General features: G+C 50.8%; 1 protein-coding gene across 1 annotated transcript; it reads left to right on the plus strand.

The window, feature by feature from the left end:
* The first annotated feature begins 353 nt into the window (after positions 1–353).
* On the plus strand, positions 354–26827 carry LOC146356654 (H-2 class II histocompatibility antigen, E-S beta chain-like). Its single transcript, XM_084841268.1, has 6 exons — positions 354–495; positions 8999–9271; positions 20430–20711; positions 22156–22269; positions 23330–23353; positions 24102–26827. Exons 1-6 carry the CDS (start codon positions 405–407, stop codon positions 24113–24115), a joined length of 798 nt encoding a protein of 265 aa, XP_084697394.1. The 5' UTR covers positions 354–404; the 3' UTR covers positions 24116–26827.

The following is a 26827-nucleotide window of genomic DNA, read 5'->3' on the forward strand; positions in this document are numbered from 1 at the left end:
CATTGTGGTGGCCTATGGCGTTAAGCAATAAAGTATCGTATCGTATCATCCGACTAACAGGCTGACTGACTCTCTGGCTGAGCTGAAGCTTCGTCCCTGGAGCCCCTGGCAGCTGCAGCCCCCTAGCCTGGCCCAAGGAGGAACTGGGCAGGGGGCTCCTTAATTCACCCCCTCCAACACAGACACAGCCTCCTCTGCCTCCTTCTCCAGCAAAACCCATCTTCTCATACAGGACAAACCAGCTGTGCGTCTGCTGGAGACGGATGACGCTGCTGAATGGCGAATTCTTACTGGTGCTTCTCTGCCCCCCCCTCGGACTTCGGAGAACTATCACTCCCCCCCCCCAAGTTTCCCTTCTAGGGCTGGAGCAGATTTCTCTCTTCCTCTGCTTGTGGGGAGCAGCCATGGGGCCGGCCTGGGCTCCCCCGGTGACGATGTTAATGCTGATGGGGCCGTCCTTGGTCCCTGGGGCTGGAGGGAGGAAGGCGCCCCCAGGTAAGGGGAGGAGCTGTGCAGAAGGGGGGGTTGGAGAAAGACCCCCCCCTGATGCCCCTGACCGTCCCAGAGAGGCACCAAGTAAGCCTCCCCTGAGGAGGACACCCCCCTAAACCCAAAGGCAGGTGGTCCCTGGGGAGAGAAAGGGGCCCGAGGGATCCAGGGAGCCTCCAAGGCTCAGGGAGGGGCAGGGGGAAAAGCGAAGCTGGCCCCCCCGGGATCCTCACCCAGCCCCCACGCACCTCTTCTCCCTCACCCCATTGCCTCTGGAGCAGCATCAAAAGAAGTCGGGACACTGGGGGGTCTGAACCCCCAAGGAGCCCCCTTGGAAGGGGGGGGGGTGAAAGAGAAAGGGCCGGGGAAGAGAGGAGCTGGTGGTGGGGTCTGAGCTGAAATGGCCCACTGGAGACAGTCCTTGCTGGATCAGGCCAAGAAGGTCCTTCTAGCTGGCCCTGTTCTCCAAGCTGACCCCCAGGTGGCCCCCGCAGGCTCACAAGACCACTGCCAACCGCCCTGCCCCCTCCCGACGGGCAGAAGGGTTTGTTGCCCCCAAGAGGTAGAGGGGCCTCCCCAGAGAGAAGCAGGGGGCACAGAGATCAGGGGGGTGAGAATGGACCAAACCAGCCCCTCCCGTCATCTGCCCCCCTCTGGGCTCCCCACTTGGCAGCCCCCTTTTGAGAAGAGCTCACCAGAAGTGGGGGAGATGCTCTTCTGCCCACGCCGACCGCCTGCCCTGGCACCAGCCAAGAGCCCCTGAGCAGCTGGGGGACGGCAGAAGCCCAGCCTGCACCCAGCAGGGAGCTGCAGTGATGAGGGAGGTTTGCACCTGTTGAACTTCTGCCTGGCCTGCCGCTCTTACGGGCAGAACAGCCCTGCCAGGAAAGTGACGGTGGCCCCAACCCTTCTCCCTTTCACTGCCCCTGCAAACTCCCACTCCCTCCCCCCCATCCCCAGTGTAGGTCGAGTCCAGAGTGGGGGGCTCGTGGGTTGGAGGAGGGGACCCCCTGCGGGGTTCACCAGTGGTGGTCCTGGGAAAGGACTGCTTAAGCCCCCTCCCCACTCAACAGCCCCCTCCCCTGAATTGCCTGGAGTTGTGTCAGGGCCCCAGACATTTTCTAGAGGTGCTGTGTCATGTCCTGATTGCAGACTGGGGCTAGGGTGAGGGAGCAACTTACAACAACCCTGCAGTGTTGTCCAGTGCTGTTTTCCTTACACTGCACATTGCGGGAGAGAGTCGGGGAGGACCACCCTGCAGTGCAGGCCAGTGTTATATATGTCTCCCAGAATGGAGGGGCCTTTGGCTAAGAGAAAGGGGCTTAGGGCAGCCTGCATTGTAGTCCACTGCTGGGACGGAGGCTGGTGGGGATCATCAGCCCAGACTCCTCCTGCAAAACAGCCCTGCAGCACAGCCCCCCCGGCTTCACTGGCAGCCCCCCTGTCAGCCCCCTCCGAGTCTCAATCAGGCCCTGAACTGCAGGCAGAAGCGTCTTCCTCCTGGACTTCCAGTGCTCAAAAACGAAACAGGAAGTGATTGCTTTCGCATATAAGGGGATCTGAGCGAGGGAGGGAGGGAACCCCTCCCTTTGCTGCTGCATTAGTATTTGGGGGGGGGAGCCCACCCTGTTGCCCGGACATTACATTATGGGCTTCTTCCCCTTCTGCCCCACAGGGGAAAAACATGAAATAAGCTCTGCTCAAACTGCTACTTGGAGGTATGTGTCCAGGGCTGCCCAAGACCTTTTGCTGCCAGAGTGGAACCAGAACATTGCCCCCCCCGCTGTGCTCTCTGCACCCCCACCTCCCAAGGCACACACGATCGCACACTCCTCAGATGTCACGTCCAAATTCCAGCTTCCCCATGGATCCCCCTGGCCCAATCACAACCTCTCAACCTAACCTACCTCACAGGATTGTTGTGTGGATAAAAATGCGGGTGTGGGGGGAGGATTTGTACACCACCTTTAGCTCCTGGAGAAAAGGTGGGACAGAAGTGTCACCACATCAGGCTAAGAGTAGCTCTAGCTGAGAAAACACGATTCTGACAAAATGCGATAAATAGTTAGAAACAAGCCACCCAGGAATGCAAAGTGACCCTGTGTGCATTGCATGGTTACGGATGATGCGCATGCAGGGACACCACGCACAAAGATGAGATGCGTCAAACGACTGTAAATGATCCTGTTGGCATTTGTCAGTTGGGTGGTATATATATGAAATTAAAAGACGCTTGCTCCTTGGGAGGAAAGCTATGGCAAACCTAGACAGCATAGTAAGAAGCATAGACAACACCTTGCTGACAAAGGTTCGTCTAATCAAAGCTATGGTTTTCCCGGTAGTAATGTATGGCTGTGAGAGCTGGACTATCAGGAAGGCTGAGCGCCGAAGTTTTCCTTGATTTCTGTGCATTGTTTCTGTGCATTGATTTCTGTGCATTGATTTCTTGCTGTTGTTTTCCTTGATTTCTTTGCATTGTTCATTTAAGAAGGCCTTCTTGTCTCTCTTTGCTATTCTCTGGAACTCTGCATTCAGTTGGATATATCTTCCCCTTTCTCCCTTGCTTTTCACTTCCCTTCTTTCCTCAGCTACCTGTAAAGCCTCATCAGACAGCCACTTGGCTTTCTTGCATTTCTTTTTCTTTGGGATGGATTTCGTTGCTGCTGCCTCCTGAACAATGTTACGGACCTCCGTCCATAGTTCCTCAGGCACTCTGTTTATCAGGTATAATCCCTTCAATCTATTCCTCACCTCCACTGTATATTCATAAGGGATATGATTGAGGTCATACCTGAATCCCCTTCATGGATCACTGCCTTGTTGTGGTGAAGGGGCTTGCGTAACTCAGTGAAGCCATAAGCTATGCCGTGCAGGGCCACCCAAGACGGACAGGTCATGGCAGAGAGTTCTGACAAAATGTGGTCCACTGGAGAAGGAAATGGCAACCCACTCCAGTATTCTTGCCAAGAAAACCCCATGGAACGTATCACAAGGCTAAAAGATATGACGCCGGAAGATGAGCCCCTCAGGTCGGAAGGTGTCCAATATGCTACTGGGGAAGAGCAGAGGGTATTTCCAAGTAGCGCCAGAAAGAGTGAAGCGGCTGGGCCAAACCCGAAAGGACACTCAGCTGTGGATGTGTCTGGTGGTGAAAAGAAAATCCGATGCTGTAAAGAACAATATTGTTTAGGAACCTGGAATGTCAGATCAATGAATCAAGGTAAGCTGGAGGTGGTCAAACATGAGATGGCAAGATTGAACATAGACATCTTGGGAATCAGCGAACTCAAATGGACAGGCATGGGCGAATTTAATTCAGGTGACCATCATATCTACTATTGTGGGCAAGAATCCCTTAGAAGAAATGGAGTAGCACTCATAGTCAACAAAAGGGTGGGAAAAGCAGTATTGGGGTACAATCTTAAAAATGATAGAATGATCTCAGTACGAATCCAGGGCAGGCCATTCAACATCACAGTAATTCAAGTCTATGCCCCAACCACTGGGGCCGAAGAAGCTGAGGTTGATCGGTTCTATGAAGACCTACAACACCTTCTAGAACTCACACCAAAAAAAGATGTCCTCTTCATCATAGGGGATTGGAATGCTAAAGTAGGAAGTCAAGAAATCACCAGGATAACAGGCAGGCATGGCCTTGGTGTACAAAATGAAGCAGGACAAAAGCTAATAGAGTTTTGCCAAGAGAACATGCTGATCATAGCAAACACTCTTTTCCAACAGCACAAGAGGCGACTCTACACATGGACGTCACCAGATGGTCAATATCGAAATCAGATTGATTATGTCCTTTGCAGCCAAAGATGGAGAAGCTCCATACAGTCAGTAAAAACAAGACCTGGAGCTGACTGTGGCTCAGATCATGAGCTGCTTCTTGCAAAATTTCGGCTTAAATTGAAGAACGTCGGGAAAACCACTAAACCGTTCAGGTATGACCTAAATCATATCCCTGATGAATATACAGTGGAGGTGAGGAGTAGATTTCAGGGATTAGACCTGATAGACAGAGTGCCTGAGGAACTATGGACGGAGGTCCGTAACATTGTTCAGGAGGCAGCAACGAAATCCATCCCAAAGAAAAAGAAATGCAAGAAAGCAAAGTGGCTGTCTGATGAGGCTTTACAAGTAGCTCACGAAAGAAGGGAAGCGAAAAGCAAGGGAGAAAGGGGAAGATATACCCAACTGAATGCAGAGTTCCAGAGAATAGCAAGGAGAGACAAGAAGGCCTTCTTAAATGAACAATGCAAAGAAATCGAGGAAAACAACAGAATGGGAAAGACTAGAGATCTCTTCAAGAAAATCGGAGATCTCAAGGGAACGTTTTGTGCAAAGACGGGCATGATAAAGGACAAAGAAGGCAGGGACCTAACAGAAGCAGATGAGATTAAGAAGAGGTGGCAAGAATACACAGAAGAACTATACAGGAAAGATCTGAATGTCCCTGATAGCCATGATAGTGCGGTCACTGAACTTGAGCCGGACATCCTCGAGAGTGAAGTCAAGTGGGCCTTAGGAAGCATTAGTAACAACAAAGCTAGCGGAGATGACAGTATTCCAGCCGAGCTATCCTAAAAGATGATGCTGTTAAAGTGCTGCATTCAATATGCCAACAAATCTGGAACACTCAACAGTGGCCACAAGACTGGAAAAGGTCAGTTTACATTCCAATTCCAAAGAAGGGCAACGCCAAAGAGTGTTCAAACTACCGCACAATTGCACTCATTTCACATGCCAGCAAGGTGATGCTCAAAATCCTACAAGCTAGGCTTCAGCAGTATGTGAACCGAGAACTACCGGAAGTACAAGCTGGGTTTAGAAGAGGCAGAGGAACTAGAGATCAAATCGCCAACATTCGCTGCATCATGGAGAAAGCAAGAGAATTCCAGAAAAACGTCTATTTCTGCTTCATTGACTACGCTAAAGCCTTTGATTGTGTGGATCACAACAAACTGTGGCAAATTCTTAAAGTGATGGGAGTACCAGACCACCTTACCTGTCTCCTGAGAAACCTGTACGAGGGTCAAGAAGCAACAGTCAGAACCAGACATGGAACAACCGATTGGTTCAAAATTGGGAAAGGAGTATGACAAGGCTGCATATTGTCACCCTGCTTATTTAACTTATATGCAGAGTACATCATGAGAAATGCCGGGTTGGATGAATCAGAGGTCGGAATTAAGATTGCTGGGAGAATTATCAACAACCTCCGATATGCAGACGATACCACCCTAATGGCAGAAAGCGGAGAGGATCTCAAGAGCCTCTTGTTGAGGGTGAAAGAGGAGAGTGCAAAAGCTGGTTTGAAACTCAACATTAAAAAAACTAAGATCATGGCATCTGGCCCTATCACTTCCTGGCATATAGAAGGGGAAAAAATGGAAGCAGTGACAGATTTTACTTTCTTGGGCTCCAAGATCACCAGACGGTGACTGTAGCCATGAAATTAAAAGACGCTTGCTCCTTGGGAGGAAAGCTATGGCCAACCTAGACAGCATAGTAAGAAGCAGAGACATCACCTTGCCGACAAAGGTCCGTCTAATCAAAGCTATGGTTTTCCCAGTAGTAATGTATGGCTGTGAGAGCTGGACTATAAGGAAGGCTGAGCGCTGAAGAATTGATGCTTTCGAACTGTGGTGCTGGAGAAGACTCTTACGAGTCCCCTGGACTGCAAGGAGGTCAAATCAGTCCATCCTAAAGGAAATCAACCCTGAGTGCTCATTGGAAGGACAGATAATGAAGCTGAAGCTCCAATATTTTGGCCACCTAATGCGAAGAGAAAACTCCCTGGAAAGACCCTGATGCTGGGAAAGACTGAAGGCCAAAGGAGAAGGGGATGGCAGAGGATGAGATGGCAAGATAGCATCACGGATGCAATGAATATGAACTTGAGCACGCTCCGGGAGAGAGCGCAGGACAGGAAGGCCTGGCGTGTTATGGTCCATGGGGTCACGAAGAGTCGGACACGACTGAACGACTGAACAACATACCTGAATGGTTGAGTGGTTTCCCTACATTCTTCAATTTAAGCTGAAATTTTGCAACAAGAAGCTCATGATCTGAGCCACAGTCAGCTCCAGGTCTTGTTTTGACTGACTGTATAGAGCTTCTCCATCTTTGGCTGCAAAGGACATAATCAATCTGATTTTGCTATTGACCATCTGGTGATGTCCATGCATAGAGTCGCCTCTTGTGCTGTTGGAAAAGGCTGTTTGCTATGATCAGCGTGTTCTCTTGGCAAAACTCTGTTAGCCTTTGTCCTGCTTCATTTTGCACACCAAGGCCATGCTTGCCTGTTATCCCAGTGATTTCTTGACTTCCTACTTTAGCATTCCAATCCCCTATGATGAAAAGATCATCTTTTTTTGGTGGTAGTTCTAGAAGGTGTTGTAGGTCTTCATAGAACCGATCAACCTCAGCTTCATTGGCCTCAGTGGTTGGGGCATAGACTTGAATTACTGTGATGTTGAATGGTTTGCCTTGGATTTGTACTGAGATCATTCTATTGTTTTTGAGATTGTACCCCAGTTCTGCTTTTCCCACCCTTTTGTTGACTATGAGTGCTTCTCCATTTCTTCTAAGGGATTCTTGCCCACAGTAGTAGATATAATGGTCACCTGAATTAAATTCGCCCATGCTTGTCCATTTTAGTTCGCAAGATTTAGATTCCCAAGATGTCGATGTTCAACCTTGCCATCTCATGTTTGTCCCAGCATCATATCTTTTAGCCTTGTGATATGTTCCATGGGGTTTTCTTGGCAAGAATACTGGAGTGGGTTGCCATTTCCTTCTCCAGTGGACCACCTTTTGTCAGAACTCTCCACCATGACCTGTCTGTCTTTGGTGGCCCTGCACGGCATAGCTTATGGCATCACTGAGTTACGCAAGCCCCTTCGCCACAACAAGGCAGTGATCCATGAAGGGGAGTGATCCATAGCCTAAAATGCTCAGGTGTGAAACCTCCCAAACCATTCACCTTTTCACTATCTGGCATACACTCATAGGGAAAGATTGAGACATGCTAGAATTGTTTTCTGGGGTAAATTAGACAAATATGGTTGGTTTAATAATGGGCAAATTTAATTAGATGATGTCAAATGCTACTTAGTAAGGCTGAAAGGCAAATTTCTGTAAATGTTGGAGTGCTTCGATCCTGTTATATTACTTTAACAGCCATTAAAGGTGGCTTTTTATTCTAAACATGTGTGGTTTCTTATTGAAGTTTTGTGGCTTCTTATATCGAGCCCATCCAGTGTGAACTGCCTGGTGAATTGGCTGATTTGCTCACTTGGAAGTTGTTGTTCCGGGCTGTTTTGCAGAATATGGACTATGGCCCAGAATGGCAACTGAAATGTGGATTCTGTGGATGTTTTATAACTGATTCTATCAATCCCATCAAGCAATGTGTGACTGGTGAGTTTGGTGGATTTGGCCCACTTGGAAGTTGCCGTTCTGGACCATTTTCCTTGAATACGAAATGTTCCCCAGAACAGATACTGGAATGTGGCTTCTGTGGAAGTTTTGTGGCTTATTGTAGACCCACCATGCAGTTATGTGTGACTGGTGAGTGTGGTTGATTTCCCTCATTTGGAAGTGGCCATCCGGCCTGTTCCGCATGTGTTCTGGGCATTATGGGATTAATGATAATATAATATTGCAAGGGTTTTCATCCTAAAATATTGTTCTCAAGTGTCTCTAACACTTGCCACTATTTTCAGCATTTTTCTTTTTAAATAAGGGGCCCCTTCTGGCTTTTACACTGTCCCCATCCTGTGTGTGCATGGGGCTTTCTGGAGCATAAGTGGGAAGGGCCCTGCCTCAAGGAGCATCCAGTCCAAAGCTCGGGCCTGGGCAAGCAGCAGAGGGAGGGGAGGGGTGAGACTCGGAGTGCCTGTTCCAGCTGCGTGGCTTCGGCTTGGTCCCAGGCTCCCCAAGAGGAAGGACAAGTGTGCCCAGGGTTGTTCTGCCCTCATCTCTGTCCTGGGAGGGGATCTGATCCTGCCCAGTCCTAGCAGCAGCAAAATTCTGAAATTTCCTGAGTTGTTTTAAGAACACAAGAACCTCAGAAGGGCCCTGCTGGATCCGAACCAGGGTCCCTCTAGCCCAGCATTCTGTTCCCACAGTGGTCGACCTGCTGTTGATCAGGAACCCACAAGCACAGCACCCTCCCGCCCATGTTCCCCAGCGACTGGTGTGTATATGCTCGCTGCCTGTGGTCCTGGAGGCAGCACGTGGCCCTAGTTCTTCTCCGTCAGGGAAGGGGAGGTTCATACTGAACCAGGGAGTGTCTTCTCTGAACGGTGAAAGCTGAAGGCACTGAAAGGGGGCGCAGGCTCTTTCCCCCCACAGGGACTGGCCAGCGTGGCTTGAGGCTGGGGAGTGGGCGGGGCAAGAGGGCAGCGGCGTCTGAGGCTCCCCTCACTAGGAGGCACAGCTGGAGCCCCCTCTGTGGCGTCCGCCCACTTTCCCTGACCGACCCCCTCCTGCTCTCCAGCCCCCCTTTTCCTGATGCAGAGGAAGTCTGAGTGCCGCTTCGCCAACGGGACGCAGCACGTGCGCCTCCTGGACTGGTATCTCTACGGCCGGCAGCGCTACTCCCGCTTCGACAGTGCCCTGGGCAAGTTCATGGCCGAGGCGGTGTGGGCCGAGCACGACGTCCGGCGCTGGAACCAGGACAAGGCGCTGCTGCAGGACTATATGGCCGACGTGGAGCGCTTCTGCCGGCACAACTACAAGATCTTGGGGCCTTTCGCCCATGCACGGCGGGGTGAGTGCGGGGATCCCGGCCAGGCAGGCAACGGGGGGGCGTGGAGACGAGGCGGGGGCGTCTCTTCCACGCTCTGCGGGCGGGGCCCAGCCTACTCTCAGGCTCCTCCCCGTCGCCACGGGCAGGGGCTGCAGAGAAGACCCCTTTGAGAGAAACCCCCCCCCACGAATGGGAGACCAAAGGCTGTGATGGGGGGGAGGGCAGAGAGGAAGAGGCCGAGGGAGCCGGGGAGGCTGCGGGAACGGGGGGGGGGGCAGAGGCAGGAGCGCAGGTTCGAAGGGTCTCTCTCTCCCCCTTTCTCCGCTCTGCAGTTACTGCGGTTTTTATTTATTGATTAATTTAAAGCATCCCTTGGCCGCCTTTCAGGCCACGGTAAAATAATATGTTTTCGAGGCCTTCTTGAAAGCCTTCAAGGACGGAGCACGGCGGAGCTCCGATGGCAGCTTGTTCCAAAGGTGTGGGGCCGCTGCAGAGAAGGCCCTCTCCCCTGTGGTCACCGTGACTATTTCACTTTATAGGAGTGTGAAAAGCAGCCCCATGCATAGTGCCGTAAGGTAGTCCAGCCAGGACGTGACTAGTGTGTGGACAACTGAGGCAAGGTCCGTCCTCTCCAGATAGGGTAAAAAGCTGGTAAAAAGCACTCCTGGACACCGTAGCCACCTGGGCTTCCCCAGTTAGCTCAGAGCCCAGGAGGGCTCCCAGACCGCACACTCGGTCTTTCAGGGGGAGCGTAACCCCACCCAAGACCAGTTGTAAACCTCCATCTGAAGCAGTTGGTTTCCCATGTGTGGGGGCACTTGTGACTCCCCCCAATACGCAGTTCTAGACACAAGCAGAGCAGGCTCAGAAGCCTCCCATTGAATCCCCCTCCGCACGGGCCGCAGGGCAGGGCAGGGAGACACACGCACAGCAAGAGCAACCAGGAGTCTTGCGGCACCTTCAAGGGGAGCCATACAGCCCCCCTCCCCTGCCCCAGGACACAAACAACTCCAGAATCTACCAGGATACCTGGAAAGGACCTTCTGCCTGGACTATTTCACTTTATAGGAGGGTGGGAAACACATTTTTCCTCTTTCTCCCCCACTCATCTCTCTCTGACCTGGATCTCATGACACGGCAGCCCACCATGGCTTCATTGAACCGTGGGGGCTGTTGCATCGTGCCACGTGCCGAGGGCACCATTTTTGCACGGCAGCCGTGGGAGCCTGGCTTGCCGTGGCTTGCCGTGACATAGGAACCCAGGCAGCAGGGGTGGTTTGAGGGTTTCATAACCCTCAAACAACCCTGAAACAAGCCAGGAGTGATTCCCTTGGGGCCGTAGCCTAGGGAAGGGGGCGTTTCTTCCTGGAATGTCCTTGCCAGCCAGAGGTTCCCTGTGGCTGTTCCAGATGGTAAAGTAGCTTCCTCATTCCAGAAACAAAAGAAACCCCCACCTCTTTGTGTTGATCTTGCCTCATAGCTAATGTGATCTTCTGATGTGGAGCAGTATATAAATATTGTAAACAAATAAATAAATAATATCTCCCATAAATTTGAGCTCACAGTCTCAACTCTTAGAAGATTCCGATAAGATTAAGAACATAAGAAGAGCCCTGCTGGATCTGACCAAGGGTTCATCTAGTCCCCCATTCTGTTCACACAGTGGCCAACTAGCTGTCGACCAGGAACCCACAAGCAAGGCATGAGTGCAACAACACCCTCCCACCCATGTTCCTCAGCAACTGGTGTACATAGGCTCTCTGCCTCCGATGCTGGAGGTAGCACAGAGCCATCAGGACTAGTGGCCACTTATAGCCTTCTCCTACAGGAATGTGTCCAACCCCCTTTTAAAGCCAGCCAAATTGGTGGCCATCACTACATCCTGTGGTAGCAAATTCCATAGTTCAACTATGCGCTGTGTGAAGAAGTCTTTCCTTTGATCTGTCCCGAACCTCCCACCAATCAGCTTCATGGGATGACTCTGGGTTCGAGTAATTTGAGAGAGGGAGAAAACTGTCCCCCTATCCACGTTCTCCATGCCGTGCATAATGTTTTAGACCTCTACCACGTCTCCCCTGACCCTCCTGGTTTCCAAGCTAAACAATCCCAGCTGTTGTAACCTTCCCTCGTGGGGAGATGCTCCAGCCCCTTGGTTGCCCTTTTTTGCACTTTTTCCAGCTCTACAATATCCTTTTTGAGATGTGGTGACCAGAACTGTACACGGTATTCCAAGTGTGGTCACACCATAGATTTGTATAGGGGCAGTCTGATCTTCGCAGTTTTATTCCTTTTCTCTTTATGCCTAACATGGAGTTTGCCTTTTTTAGAGCAGCCACACGCTGGGCTGACATCTCCATTGAGCTGTCCACCACAACCTTAAGATCTCTTTCCTGGTCAGTCACCGCTAGCTCAGCTCCCATCAGGCTTTAGATGCCATTTAGATAGGGATGTCAGAGAATTCCGCCACAGATCTCGGTAAGGCTGAATGCCAGTGCATTCGGCCCCCTGAAATCCATGGCGAAACGGCCTGCCACCCCTCCACCCCTCGCGGATCCCCCCCGGGACGAGACTTACCTGGGGCGGATGTTCCGGATGGCGGGGGCGGCTCCAGCGGCGGCTTTGGCGGGGGCGACTGGTCTTCTGACTGGCTGCCGGTGCCGCCACCATTTGCAGTCTGGTCGCGGGTGTGGGTTTGTGTTTTTTTTTTAACATAGATGACTTAAAGACTTACATAGCCTATCGCGTCTGGGTGCAAAAACAAAACAAAACCGCGTACGCAAATGGTGGCGGCTACGGCTGCCGCCATTTGCGTTCCTTAATTTTGCGTCTCAATATACATAAATATATATATTTTTTACCCAGACGTTTTAGGCTACGTAAAAACTTACATAGCCTATCATGTCTCTGTAAAAAACAAAACAAAAACAAAAACCTGCAAATGGCGGTGGCGGCAGCCAGTCGGAAGAACAGCCGCCGGAGTCGCCGCCGCCCAGAAGATCTGCCCCAGGTAAGTTTCATCCCGGGGGGGATCCGCGAGGGGACAGGGGGGTAGCAGGCCGTTCCGCCACAGATTTCGGGGGGCCAAATGCACTGGCATTCGGTAGGGATGGACCAAAGTCCCTTACCTGATCCCGACGCTTGCTTCGTGGTGGGGGGGAGGCGCTCCGTCCCTCCCCACTGAAATTCTGGCCGGGGGGGGGAGGCGCCCCGCCCCTCCCCACTGAAATTCTGGCCGGGGGGGAGGTGACCCGTCTCTCCGGCCGTGAAACCTCATCGTCTGCCGGGACGCAAATGGCAGCGGCCATAGCCGCCGCCGTTTGCGTCCCTGCTGTCAGCCGTGATAGGCTACGTAAATGTTTACGTTGCCTATCACGTTTGTTTGTTTGTTTGTTTTACTTGGAAATGGCGGTGGCGGCAGCCGGTTGGAAGACCGGCCGCCACCGCCGCCGCTGAACCACTGCTGGAGCTGCCGCCGCCAGGGACATTTGAGCAAGGTAAGTCCCGTCCTGGTGGGGGGGCGGGGGGGCAGACCGTTTCTCCACCAATTTCGGGGGGCCGAATGCACTGGCATTCGGCCTCCCCAAGATACGTGGAGAAATTCTCTGACATCCCTAGCATTCAGCCTCACCGAGATCCGTGGCGGAATTCTCTGCCATCCCTACCCCACATACAAAAACATACCAAGAAGGCTTCAACATACTCCTCTCAGGAGAGATACCACGTGAAGTTTACCTTTGAGAAAACCACTCTTTCCTCAACCTTTCTGTATTAAACTTCGGTAAATAAATCTTCTTGTTGTTGTTCAGTCGTTCAGTCGTGTCCGACTCTTCGTGACCACACGGACCACAGCACGCCAGGCCTCCCTGTCCTGCGCTCTCTCCCGGAGTGTGCTCAAGTCCATATTCATTGCATCGGTGATGCTATCCAGCCATCCCATCCTCTGCTGTCCCCTTCTCCTTTTGCCTTCAGTCTTTCCCAGCATCAGGGTCTTTTCCAGAGAGTTTTCTCTTCGCATTAGGTGGCCAAAATATTTGAGCTTCACCTTCAGTATCTGTCCTTCCAATGAGCACTCAGGGTTGATTTCCTTTAGGATGGACTGATTTGACCTCCTTGCAGTCCAGGGGACACGTAAGAGTCTTCTCCAGAACCATGGTTCGAAAGCATCTAAGTATTTCATCTGCTTCTGTTTCATCTGCTTCTGTTAGGTCCTTGCCTTCTTTGTCCTTTATTATGCCCGTCTTTGCACAAAACGTACCCTTGAGATCTCCGATTTTCTTGAAGAGATCTCTAGTTTTTCCCATTCTGTTGTTTTCTTTGATTCCTTTGCACTGTTCACTTAAGAAGGCCTTCTTGTCTCTCCTTGCTATTCTCTGGAACTCTGCATTCAGTTGGATATACTAAGACCTACAACACCTTCTAGAACTAACACCAAAAAAAGATGTCATCTTCATCATAGGGGATTGGAATGCTAAAAGGAAGTCAAGAAATCACCGGGATAACAGGCAAGCATGGCCTTGGTTTACAAAATGAAGCAGGACAAAGGCTAATAGTGTTTTGCCAAGAGAACACGCTGATCATAGCAAACACTCTTTTCCAACAGCACAAGAGGCGACTCTACACATGGACATCACCAGATGGTCAATATCAAAATCAGATTGATTATGTCCTTTGCAGCCAAAGATGGAGAAGCTCTATACAGTCAGTCAAAACAAGACCTGGAGCTGACTGTGGCTCAGATCATGAGCTTCTTGTTGCAAAATTTTGGCTTAAATTGAAGAATGTAGGGAAAACCATTCAAACATTCAGGCCTGACCTAAATCATATCCCTGATGAATATACAGTGGAGGTGAGGAATAGATTTAAGGGATTAGACCTGAGAGACAGAGTGCCTGAGGAACTATGGATGGAGGTCCGTAACATTGTTCAGGAGGCAGCAAGGAAATCCATCCCAAAGAAAAAGAAATGCAAGAAAGCAAAGTGGCTGTCTGAGGAGGCTTTACAAGCAGCTGAGGAAAGAAGGGAAGCGAAGAGCAAGGGTGAAAGGGGAAGGTATATCCAAATGAATGCATAGTTCCAGAGAATAGCAAGGACAGACAAGGAGGCCTTCTTAAATGAACAATACCAAGAAATCGAGGAAAACAACAGAATGGGAAAAACTAGAGATCTCTTCAAGAAAATTGGAGATCTCAAGGGAACATTTTGTGCAAAGACGGGCATGATAAAGGACAAAGAAGGCAGGGACCTAACAGAAGCAGATGAGATTCAGAAGAGGTGGAAAGAATACACAGAAGAACTATACAGGAAAGATCTGAATGTCCCTGATAGCCATGATAGTGTGGCCACTGAACTTGAGCCAGACATCCTAGAGAGTGAAGTCAAGTGGGCCTTAGGAAGCATTACTAACAACAAAGCTAGAGGAGATGACAGTATTCCAGCTGAGCTATTTAAGATCCTAAAAGATGATGCTGTTAAAGGGCTGCACCCAATATGCCAACAAATTTGGAACACTCAGCAGTGGCCACAAGACTGGAAAAGGTCAGTTTACATTCCAATTCCAAAGAAGGGCAACGCCAAAGAGTGTTCAAACTACCGTACAATTGCGCTCATTTCACATGGCAGCAAGGTTATGCTCAAAATCCTAAAAGCTAGGCTTCAGCAGTATGTGAACTGAGAACTACAAGCTGGGTTTCAAAGAGGCAGAGGAACTAGAGATCAAATCTCCAACATTCGCTGGATCAGGGAGAAAGCAAGAGAATTCCAGAAAAACGTCTATTTCTGCTTCATTGACTACGCTAAGGCCTTTGATTGTGTGGATCACAACAAACTGTGGCAAATTCTGAAAGAGAATGAGATGGGGGTAGTAGACCACCTTACTTGTCTCCTGAGAAACCTGTACGAGTGTCAAGAAGCAACAGTAAGAACCAGACATGGAACAACCGATTGGTTCAAAATTGGGAGAGGAGTACGACAAGGCTGCATATTGTCGCCCTGCTTATTTAATTTATACGCAGAGTACATCATGAGAAACGCCGGGTTGGATGAATCACAGGTCGGAATTAAGATTGCTGGGAGAATTATCAACAACCTCCGATATGCAGACGATACCACCCTAATGGCAGAAAGCGAAGAGGATCTAAAGAGCCTCTTGTTGAGGGTGAAAGAGGAGAGTGCAAAAGCTGGTTTGATACTCAACATTAAAAAAACTCAGATCATGGCATCTGGCCCCATCACTTCCTGGCATATAGAAGGGGAAGAAATGGAAGCAGTGACAGATTTTACTTTCTTGGGCTCCAAAATCACTGCAGACGGTGACTGTAGCCATGAAATTCAAAGACGGTTGCTCCTTGGGAGGAAAGCTATGGCAAAGCTTGACAGCATAGTAAGAAGCAGAGACATCACCTTGCTGACAAAGGTCCATCTAATCCAAGCTATGGTTTTCCCAGTAGTAACATATGGCTGTGAGAGCTGGACTATAAGGAAGGCTGAGCGCCAAAGGATTGATGTTTTCGAACTGTGGTGCTGGAGAAGACTCTTACGAGTCCCCTGGACTGCAAGGAGGTCAAATCAGTCCATCCTAAAGGAAATCAACCCTGAGTGCTCATTGGAAGGACAGATACTTAAGATGAAGCTCAAATATTTTGGCCACCTAATGCAAAGAGAAAACTCGCTGGAAAAGACCCTGATGCTGGGAAAGACTGAAGGCAAAAGGAGAAGGGGACGGCAGAGGATGAGATGGCTAGATAGCATCACTGATGCAATGAATATGAACTTGAGCACACTCCGGGAGAGAGTGCAGGACAGGAAGGCCTGGCGTGTTATGGTCCATGGGGTCACGAAGAGTTGGACATGACTGAACGACTGAACAACAACAACAACTGCTCCACATTCTTTTAATTTCTTCATTAAAATTTCAATTCCTTTGAAAGGTTCTTCCAACATAAACACCAAGTCATCTGCCAAAGCCCTCAGCTTATATTTCTCCTTTTTAATCTTTATTCCTGTAATTCGATCATCTTGTCTTATATCCCTATTCAGTAATTCTAAAACCAGTATAAACAGTAGCAGTGACAATGGGCAACCTTGTCTTGTTCCTCTTTGTATCTCACAAGGTTTAGTCAGATCCCCATTTATAATTATTTGAGCCTTTTGATTGGTATATACCGATTTCACCCATTTTATAAAGTTTTCTCCAAAGTCCATTTCTTCTAAAGTCTTAATTAAAAATTTCCAGTTGAAATTATCAAATGCTTTCTCTGCATCTAAAAAGATCAGAGCTGCTTGTTTTTCTGGGTGTTTTTCCAAATATTCCACCACATTCAAGACCGTTCTTACATTCTCTCTCATCTGTCTCCTTGGTAAGAAACCACTTTGGTCCTCATATACAAACTCCTGCAATATTTTCTTGAGCCTTTCTGCCAGAATTGTTGCAAATATCTTATAGTCATTGTTTAATAATGAGATTGGTCTGTAGTTTTTTGTCATGGTTAAATCCTGTCCTTCTTTAGGTGTTAATGTTATACATGCTGTTTTCTATGTTTCCGGGATCTCCCCCTTTTCTAAAATACCGTTCATCATATTTTTCAACTGTTGTAAAATTTCTTCTTCTAAAGTTCTTCTTACACTTCTTATAATATAATCCTGATATTCCATCTAGTCCCAGAGTTCTTCCCAATTTAATTTTTTTTATTGCTTCCACCATTTCATTTACTGTTATTGGGCCATTCATCATTTGTTTTTGTTCCTTAGTAATTTTGGGTAAATTTTGTTTATGAATATATTTATCCATTAATTCTGGGGAGATATCCTGTCCTTTATACAAATTTGAATAGTATTGATAAAAAGCTTTCTGAATTGCCACATTATCAGTTAATTCTAATCCACGTTCACTTATTTTCACAATTGTTTTCTTTTCTTTTTCCTTTCTAAGTTTGTAGGCCAACCATCTCCCTGGTTTATTAGCAAATTCAAAATGTCTTTCTTTGACAAAGTTCCACAATACTTTTATTTTGAAATATCATTTCATTCAATCTCCATCTAAAAGTAGTGCTTCTTTTCACATATGACATAGATCTGGAGAGGATCTCCTGATGCCAAAAAGAGTACACTGTACTCTTTTTGGTGTCAGGTGAAGGGCTTTTTATTTTCTCTGGCATTTTAGTGTTTCAGTTTCTGTTTTAAATCTGATATTGTATTTTAAATCTCTCGGCTGTGGCTAGGTTTAATTTGGCTATTTTTTTATTTTTTTATCCTGCAGTTTTAAACTTTAAAAGTTTTATATCTATTTTATTGCCTTGTATTCTATGGTTTTTAATTGTTTTGAACTGCCCAGAGAGCTTTGGCTATTGGGCGGTATGAAAATGTAACGAACTAAATAAAGAAAATGGCAAACGCGATTCATTGTGAGCAAGCGTAAAGTGATGTGCCTTGGCGCAAAAAATCCCAACTTAAGGTTAGTGTAAAAAAGGTCAACTCCATGTTAGTAAAAATTAGAAAAGGAATTGAGAATACAACTGCCAATATCATACTGCCCTTTTACAAATACAAGACCACACTTGGAATACTGTGTACAGGTCACCACACCTCAAAAAGGATATTGTAGAGCTGGAAAAAGTGCAAAAAAGTGCAACTACCATGACCAAGGGGCTGGAGCATCTCCCCTACGAGGGAAGGTTACAACAGCTGGGATTGTTTAGCTTGGATAACAGGAGGGTCAGGGGAGACATGACAGAGGTGTACAAAATTATGCATGGCGTGGAGAACGTGGATATGGAAACATTTTTCTCCCTCTCTCAAATTACTAGAACCTGGAGTCATCCCATTCATCTGATTGGTGGGAGATTCAGGACAGGGAAAAGGAAGTCCTCCTTCACTCAGCGCAGAGTCAGACTAGAATTCACTACCTCAAGAGGTAGTGATGGCCACCAATTCGGATGGCTTTAAATGGGGGTTGGACAAATTCCTGGAGGAGAAGGCTATGGCTACTAGTCCTCTGTGCTACCTCCAGCATCAGAGGCAGTGAGCCCATGTACACCAGTCGCTGGGGAACATGGGCCGGAGGGTGCTATTACTCTCATGCCCTGCTTGTGGGTTCCTGGTCAACAGCTGGCCGGCCACTGTGTGAGCAGAATGCTGGACTAGATGGACCCTGGTCTGATCCAGCAGGGCTCTTCTGATGTTCTTACATAACCCTTTTCATACTGAGTGATGAACTTACACTCAGCATTTTCTTTGCAGATATTATCTAAGCACCTTGTCCTCTAGTTTTTAATACACGTTTCCCAGAATTGACTGTGACCCTGCTTCTGTTTTTGTGTGTCTTCTCTTTACTAGGATCACTACTTTTTACTTATCCCCCTTTCCAAATTTTCAGTCCCGTATCATTCAGCATTTTCGGTCGTGCTTCAGTCGGCGTTTTATAGCAAGAGATGTTTTCTTTGTTCAAGGGAGGAGAGTTAACCATTTCTCCACAGCCGCCTTAGCAATTCCACTACAGCAAAATCAGCCTTTGCCTTCAAATCCATGACAGGCCCACTTGCCAAAACCTACGAGGCCTGAAAGATTCCTGCAGCCTCCCTGTGCGAATGCAGCTTCCCTCTGCAGGAGGCCAGATGCTGGGGGGAACCCGAGGGATGGGCTGCACCTTCTTGCCCTATTTTTGGACCTTCCAGAGGATGTCTGGGTGGCTGCAGAGGGAAAGAGATTGCTGCCCTTTGTCTCCTCCATTTTCTGGATCTCTCTCAGCTTCTCCTGTTTCCTCCCCTCTCTCCCCACACCATGACATACATACATTCATTCATTTATTTATTTACAATATTTATATACCGCTCCTCATCAGAAGATTCTGGAGCGGTGAACAACATAAGAATAAAACAATAGTTAAAAGAGTTTAAAAAGTTAAAATATTTTTAAAAAGACAAATCCCAACAAAGTGGAATTCAACAACCCACGGCTGGTCATGCAAGGAAGGCCTCTTGAAAGAACAACGTCTTCAGGAGGCACCGGAAAGAACACAATGTTGGCGCCTGCCTGACCTCTAAAGGCAGGGAATTCCACAGCAAGGGGGCCACCACACTGAAGGCTCTTCTCCTGGTGGACTCCAACGGGGCCATAGGTCCATGTGGAACCACCAGGAACATGCCCTCTGATGACCTCAGTGACCAGGCAGGTTGGTAGGGAAGGAGGCACTCTCTCAGGTATCCTGGTCCCAAGTTGTTTAGGGCTTTGTACACTAGTACTAATACCTTAAAACTGGCCCGGTGGCAAATAGGCAGCCAGTGCAGTTCCCTCAGCAAAGGAGTTACACACGAAAAGGGGCAGCTCGCGACAACAGCCGAGCTGCTGCATTCTGCACTAGCTCCAGCTTCTGGAGCAGCCTAGAGGGCGGCCCCACATACAGCGCATTGCAGTAATCCAGGCTTGAGGTTACTAATGCCTGTACCACCGTGGTCAAGCTATCCCTGTCCAGGAGAGGCCATAGCTGGCGAACCAGCCAAAGCTGGTCAAAGGCACTCCGAGCTGCTGCGACCACTTGGGCCTCCAGCAACAATGATGGATCTAGGAGTACCCCCAGACTACAGACCTGATCTTTCAGAGGGAGAACAACCCCATCCAGAACAGGCAATAAGCCCATCTCCCGGACCTGGGAACCACTCACCCACAGGGCTTCTGTCTTGCCAGGATTCAGCTTCAGTTTATTGGCCCTCATCCAGCCCATCACTGAGTCTAGGCACTGATTCAGGACTTGCACAGCCTCTCCTGATTCAGACATCACAGGGAGATAGAGCTGCGTGTCATCAGCATACTGATGGCATTTAGCTCCAAATCCCCTAATGACCGCTCCCAGTGGCTTCATATAGATGTTAAACAACATTGGGGACAGGATGTTACCCTGCGGCACCCCACAGCTCAATTGCCAAGGGGCTGAGGAATAGTCACCCAATGTTACTCTCTGAAATAGGCCCCGTAGGTAGGACCGGAACCACTGTAGCACAGTGCCTCCAATACCCATCCCACGGAGTCGATCCAGGAGGATATCATGGTCAATGGTATCAAAAGCTGATGAGAGATCGAGCAGAATTAACAGGGTTGCACTCCCCCTGTCCCTCTCTTGATGAAGGTCATCCATCAGGGCGACCAAGGCTGATTCAGTCCCAAAGACATCCTTCTTCTTTCCTTCCAGTTCAGCCCACAGTCTCCATCTCCGCCACCAAGGATGACCCCCTTTCGCCCCATACCCTGCTGCTCTGCACTGTGGCCAGTTTCTACCCCCTGCAGATCGAGATCAAGTGGCTGAAGAACGGGTGGGAGGAGAAGGAAGGGGTCGCCTACGGGGAAGAGCTCCAGAACGGAGACTGGACCTACCAGACCCAGGTGATGCTGGAGACGACACCAGAGCAGGGAGACGTCTACACCTGCCACGTGGAGCACGCCAGCCTGGAGACGCCCATCACTGTGCAGTGGGGTAGGAGCTCCCTCCCTCCCCCTTTCCCCTGGAGACACAGTCCTGCAAAGAGGGTGGGAATCCCGCAGTCCCGTGTCACTCCTGTCCTGCTTGAGAGGCAGAAAGAGAGGCCCAGCCCTTCTCAGGAGGTGCCCCGTTCTGAGGCATGTGAGCAAAAGCCGAAGTCTGCAGCTCCACAGGAGATCATTGCACCCACGACTTCCAACCAGCAGGCAGATAGTCATGCATGTGGCACTAGGTGCAGTACTCTGGATTGCGCCCCCCGCCCGGCAGCTTTCTACCTTCATAACTGGATTTTTATTTGGGTGTGTTTTCCCTGGAAGATGTAGTTGCTTAGGACGAGAAGGTTGGGAAATTATTTACAGTTACTTACTGTGAGTATGGAATAGGGAGGAAAGAGTCGACTGCCCTGGCTTCCTTGCGCCGCTGTGGCTAAACTCCCACAGTTGCTTAACTCACTTGTTTGCTGATGCTTTGTCCCTGGGATAGCTGGCTCCCTTGCAAGCGTACCTCCGTATAGAGACAGGCCCAACTGCTGCTGCAGTGAATTTGACTGGGGGGCCTCCTTTGGAAGGCAAGGGAGGCTGTGTGTGAACTCCTGATCTGCCCTGGCTTCCAGGGGCTGGGAATGTAGGTCAGCTGCCCCCCCAGGGAATGGCGATTCCTATTCAGGAAGGAGGGCTTTTGACAATAGTGAATGGGGAGACCTATCCATCTTCTTTGGAGTCGCGGTCGCCTTTGGCCATCTCCGCCCGAACGCCCCCCCCCCAGTTGTCGCGTGTGCTCAGGGCTACAGCTTCCCAGCCCAGCCAGCGTCGAGAAGGACATTCCCTTGTCGGCACCACGAGGTGTCAGAACAGGACTTGTCCTCCTCTCAGCGCACCTCTGAGGAGGCTCAGTCCCTCGTTCATCTCACTCGTGCCCTCTGCCAGCGCCCCGTGGCCTTGAGCAAGCCCCGTGAAGACAGCCGCATTTCCCCCTTCCTTCAAAGACAGTCCTGCAAAATCGGAAGAGTCTTGGCTAGTGAGATAGCATCAGTCTGCACAGAGTCAGACCTCAAACTCTTCTCGCCCAGGGGCCAAGAGTCTGGAATACAAGAAGGCTGATTCGTAAATCCGAGTCTGAGGTCTTTTAGGGGCTGTTCTTGTAGGTCTCCCCAAACCCTCACTCAGGGCACGCAACCATCCCAGGTGAAGCTGGCCATCTCCTGTCTTCCTTAGCAGCGCCATTTCACCCTTTCAGTGCCAGATTAACATGCTGAACTCTTAAACTTGCTTTACCGAATGCAAGAGGCTGAGGAGAGGTCAGCAGTGTGGGCCGAAAAAGGCCCTCCCTGTGTGTAGCGCATGGAACGGATCCTCCTTTCGAACCCTGGAGGTTGAGAGGCCAGACTGGCCCCGATCCTGCTGCTCACGTGAGGCTCCCCCTCCCCCTCCTCCCACAGAGCCACGGCGGTCGGACTCTGCCAGGAGCAAACTGTGGACGGGGGCCGTGGGGGCCGTGCTGGGCGTGCTCTTTTTGGCTGTGGGACTCGCCCTCTACCTGAAGAGCAAGAAAGGTAATTGCGCGTGTGTGTATGTGTGTGTGTGTCTGTGAGAAAGAGGGAGAGAGAGAAATGGGTGGCAGGAGGGGAGCATTGTGGGAAGTGATCAAGGAAGTTGGGGTGGGGGTTGCCTGCCCTCCTCCCGGCCCTCCACCCCCAGCAGAAGCTGCCCAGGAATCTCCCAGGCTCTACTCCCCCAGGATCCCCCTGGAGAAGGCCCTCCGGAAAGCTCCATGGGCGTGATCCAAGGGAGAGAGCACCCTCCTCCAGGCACAGTGGCTTAGAGGCTGAGCTTTGAATGAGGAAGCCCCCAGGTGGAATCTCACCTCTGCCATGACCTCACAGGTGGCCTTGGGCAAGCCGCTCTCTCTCAGCCTCCCCCGCCCCACCTGCAGCATGGGGGATAAGAACACTGGCTTACCTTACAGGGTTGTTGTTGTAGTAAGGATGACAGCTGGACAATGCATGTTGAGCACTTGGACTAATTCAAAGCGCTGTGGAAATGGGAAGTGTCCTTACTGCCTGTTGGACTGGCGGCAGCACTCCAGGGCTCTGGGCAGAGAGAGAGGGGTCTCCCCCATCACTTGCTCATACTGGGCACCCTTCCTTCCCTGGAGATGCCGGGAAGGACCTGGGCAGAGGGACCCTCTGCATGCAAAGCAGGGGCTCGAACACCGCAGCCCCTCCCCTCCCCTCCCCTCCCCTCCCCAGAAGTCTCGTGTTGGGAGTTGCACAGATCCTGCACTGGCTCTCAGGGGAGCTTCTGACCCCAGGAAGGGGGTCCTTGTGCTTCAGTGCCATCCCATCCGCCAGGACAACAGGAGGCCTCTGAGGAGGGTTTGCTTGGAAAGATCCCCCTCAAGAAAGCAGGGTCAGGTCAGCTGCTGGGTTGGGAAGGCAGGCTGTGTCTTGCCGCAATACCGGACTTTGGCTGGGCAGAGAAAAGAGGCAGGAGGGGTTTGTGCCTTGAGGGGCAGGTCATGGTGGAGGGAACGAGGGTCTCGCTTCCATCCTCCCATAAGCAGCACCCCCCCTCCATGCATGTAACTGTGTCTCCGTCTCTCTTTCTTTGTAGCAACACCCATCCAACCTCCTGCAGGTAAGGTCTCCGCACCTCCTCCCCCAGTTCCATGTGTTTATTTTCATCCTGCCCTTTCTAGTCCCCTTTCTAGTCCCCACTTGGCCAGGGAAGCTCACTGGGTGACTCTGGGCCAGTCACAGACTCTCAGCCCAACCTACCTCGCAGGTTGATGTTGTGAGGATAAAATGGAGGAGGAAGAGGGTTATGTACGCAGCCTTGAGTTCCTTGGAGGAAAAAAAGGCGGGATATAAATGTAATAAATAAATAAAAATGCAAGGGGGGCTTTTAGTATAAGCACAGTGACAATTCACAAGTTGAGATAATTCAGCCTTCCTAGCTTTGCTATGCTAATTTAGCACTTCCAAAGGGGGAGGTACATCCTTCATCCCAATTAAGCCCTGAATGAATTGAATCAAACCTCTGGATAATTCCAACATAGCCACTTCATTCTGGAGCCTGTCAAAAGATGGTCTGCCAAAAGATGTCGACCTTTGGTCAGCAGCAGAGCATCCAAGGCGGCTGACGGGGTGGGGCCCCCTCACTGGCTGCAGCCCTCTGCCCTGCATAGCGTGCCATTCTGGAAGATCCGTCAGTCATTCTGAGTGGGTTGGTGGTGGCATGTGAGTGGCTGCAGTGGGGAGGGGGTGGATGGGAGAGCCCCTGGGGAAGTCAACATTCCCGCCCATCTTCTCGTCTCGCACATCATTGAAACATACATTTTCCTATTTGTTTCTGTGTTTTACTGTACATTTTCATTTTCTCCCAGCACTCATCAGCTAGTCCGTCCAGCTCTGAGTCCCAACATGGAAAATAACTCTTTTGAAAGCTACTGGAGCTCTTTCCTTTACGTCCTGGAAGATACTAAACTGGAGGGGGTGAAAAAGAGAACCTGCCGCCTGGACCTCCTCCTGCTACCACCTCCCAGCACTGGCTTTCTTCTCCTGTGTCTGAATGTGTTTCTGGGGTTTTCTGGGGTGGGGAGGTGGGGGGGGGTACGGGCGGGGGATTCGTCCTGCCAAGTGCTGAGAAGATCCTTCTCCTTCCCTGGATTTCTGATCAAGAGCAGAGAACGGGTCAGAGTCTCTCCCTCACCTGGCACGACCATGCAGATGAGACGACCCCCTTCCCAGATGGGGTGAGACTCACTCCGGGGCCAGCTTCCTGCATTCACCTGGAGCTGCTGCATTGCACCTGTGTTGCATCTGCATTGCCAGCGTTCTGAACAGCGTCCTGAGACACGCCAGCGGATTCCAGTCTAAGTTGATCGACTGCTAATTTAGAAGTGATGCTGCCTCTTGCTGGAGTTGCAGGAAATCACAAGGTTTAGTCAAATGCCATTGAAAAAACTCACCACATTGTACTTTTAGGGGAGGGGCCGCAGCTGTGTGGTAGAGCCCTTGCTTAGCATGCAGAAGTCCCAGATTGAGCCTCCTGCAGCATCTCCAGGCAGGGCCGGGCCGGGAGCTGGCAACCTGGAGCACTTCAGATGTTTTGGGCTATGATTCCCACAACCCCCAGCATTGGCCATGCTGGCTGCAGCAGATGGGATTTGTAGGCCAACACATCTGGACGGCAGCGCGTGCCTCCCCCTGGTGCAGACGGTGCTGAGCGAGGTGGACCAGGGGCTCTGCGTGCGGCCGCATGCTGTGTATTATCGCAGCCTGCAGACCTCCCAATGTGTTGCACTAGGACTCCTTTCACGCCCTGCCAGCACAACCATTGGGGATGATGGGACCTGTAGTCCCTCCCATCTTGAGGGCTCCGGATGCAGAAGGGCATATGTTTGTTTCCACAGTTTAAATCCTTGATCCTTTTTCACTTTGATTAGAGGGGAGGAGTTTTCAGTTTCCATATCTAATGGAAATGCGCTAATAAAAAACAGAATCCTTTTTGGGGGAGAGCTGCATATGTGACTTGGAACAGCACAGGACGGGTCTTTGGGAAAAGGTAGGCCGGTCAGAGGGTTTGAGTGGCGGCCCAGTAGCGATGGGTGGGAGGGCTCCCCTGTGGAAGTGGAGTGTCCGTCTAGAACAAAATACCTTTCCTGAGCGTGTGTGAGGAGAGGAGCTCTCGAGGGGTGGGTGGGACAGCATGGAGATCCAGCAGAATGGAAATATGAGCCGCATCCTGGGGCCATTTTGGGAGGGAGCTGGGCAAGCTGGCATCCCGCTGCTGTCTGTTCTGACCCATTAGACACCCCCCTGCCCCTTCCAGCGTAGGTCCATCCACTCTTCCGCCTTCCTCCTCTGCAGGGCATCCGGGCTCCCCCCTCCCTCCGTTGTAGCCGCCCCACTCTGGCATGAAGCGCAGGGAGAACCGGCCGAAGGAGCCGGCCTCTGCACGGCTGAAGTCCAGCAGCCCCTTGCAGCCCCTCCTCTCCCTGGATCCCCTGCAGGAGGGTCCTTTTTTCAGGCTGCCCAAGTTTGAATAGGTTGCCCCCCGCACAGCTTTCTCCCGGGTTTGGAGGGCAGTCCACCAGTGGATGGAGGGGCCGAGTCTTTTGTCCCTCCCGGACAAATTTGCGCAAATCTCCCTGACCGTCTTGTTCAGCTGCCTTCTAAGGCAGCCTCGCCATCTCGATTTCCTCGTCGATTACCCAACTTGGGGCCTCCCTCGACAGCTGCAGCGTACCCGGATGCGAGAGGGCCATACCACGCAGCGCGGGGAGTGGACCTGCGCTTTTGCGCCCGTGAAAGACGGGGGGGGGGATTACAGTCCCGGGGGGGGGGGAGTGGCGATGGAAGTAAGTGCTCTGGAAAGGGGTAGGGATGGAGCGGGGAGGGGGGGCACAAAAGTTTCCTGCCATAGGTACGAGGGCACGAGAGGGGTTGCCGTGCAAAGGCCCCTGAGATTTGCGCTGGGAGCAGGCTGGAGGGCTGAGGGGGAGAGGAGTGGAGCCGCTGCGTGCCCCATTGTCAGGAGTAATGTGGGTTGGGGCGTGAACAACCAAGCCTCGTTGGCTCATTCCTCAGGGTGGCTTCGCATCCACGAAAACTGGCCCAAAGTATATGAAGGGGCCCCCTGCCGCCTCCAACGTCCTCGCACCCCAGACTTTGGGGTCTGCAGGCAACAAGCCCCTTCCGAACGTCTTGCCAACAAGTCTGGGAGCGGCCAGGTCTCCCCCTCTGCCCTTCTGTCGTCCCCCCGCTTGGCTGGAGAGCCCAGTCATCTCTCCCAGCTGCTTTTCTTATCCCCAGGCTTGGGTGTCTTCAGGTATAAGCGCCTTTGAAGCCCCCTCTGGGCTCACCAGCTCTGCTGCCACCCCTGTCCTCTGCCAGCCCCCGCCGCCACCTCCCCCCTCTGCCCCCCGCTGCCAGGGCTCCCCTCTGTCTGCTGGTCCGTCGCGCCAAAGCATTGCTTGCCATGCGTCTGTTTTAAGAGTTTGAACTGGCATTCTGCGCAAATGAACAGTCACCCTTTGAAGTGCCTCTTGCGTGATGCGATCCCTTGAACGTGTGCTTCTCACTCTTTCCAATAAATCGCTCCTGGGCT

The sequence above is a fragment of the Heloderma suspectum genome, chromosome 2 (genome assembly GCF_057233095.1).
Source record: "Heloderma suspectum isolate Gila_16-S chromosome 2, 16-S_ref, whole genome shotgun sequence".
Taxonomy (NCBI): domain Eukaryota; kingdom Metazoa; phylum Chordata; class Lepidosauria; order Squamata; family Helodermatidae; genus Heloderma; species Heloderma suspectum.

Excerpts from the sequence above, each read along its gene's own strand:
- LOC146356654 (XM_084841268.1), top strand. The coding sequence starts at position 405 with ATGGGGCCGGCCTGGGCTCCCCCGGTGACGATGTTAATGCTGATGGGG. Across the intron at positions 9,272-20,429 it reads TTTCGCCCATGCACGGCGGG|TTCAGCCCACAGTCTCCATC; the intron begins GTGAGTGCGGGG and ends CTTTCCTTCCAG. Across the intron at positions 20,712-22,155 it reads GCCCATCACTGTGCAGTGGG|AGCCACGGCGGTCGGACTCT; the intron begins GTAGGAGCTCCC and ends CTCCTCCCACAG.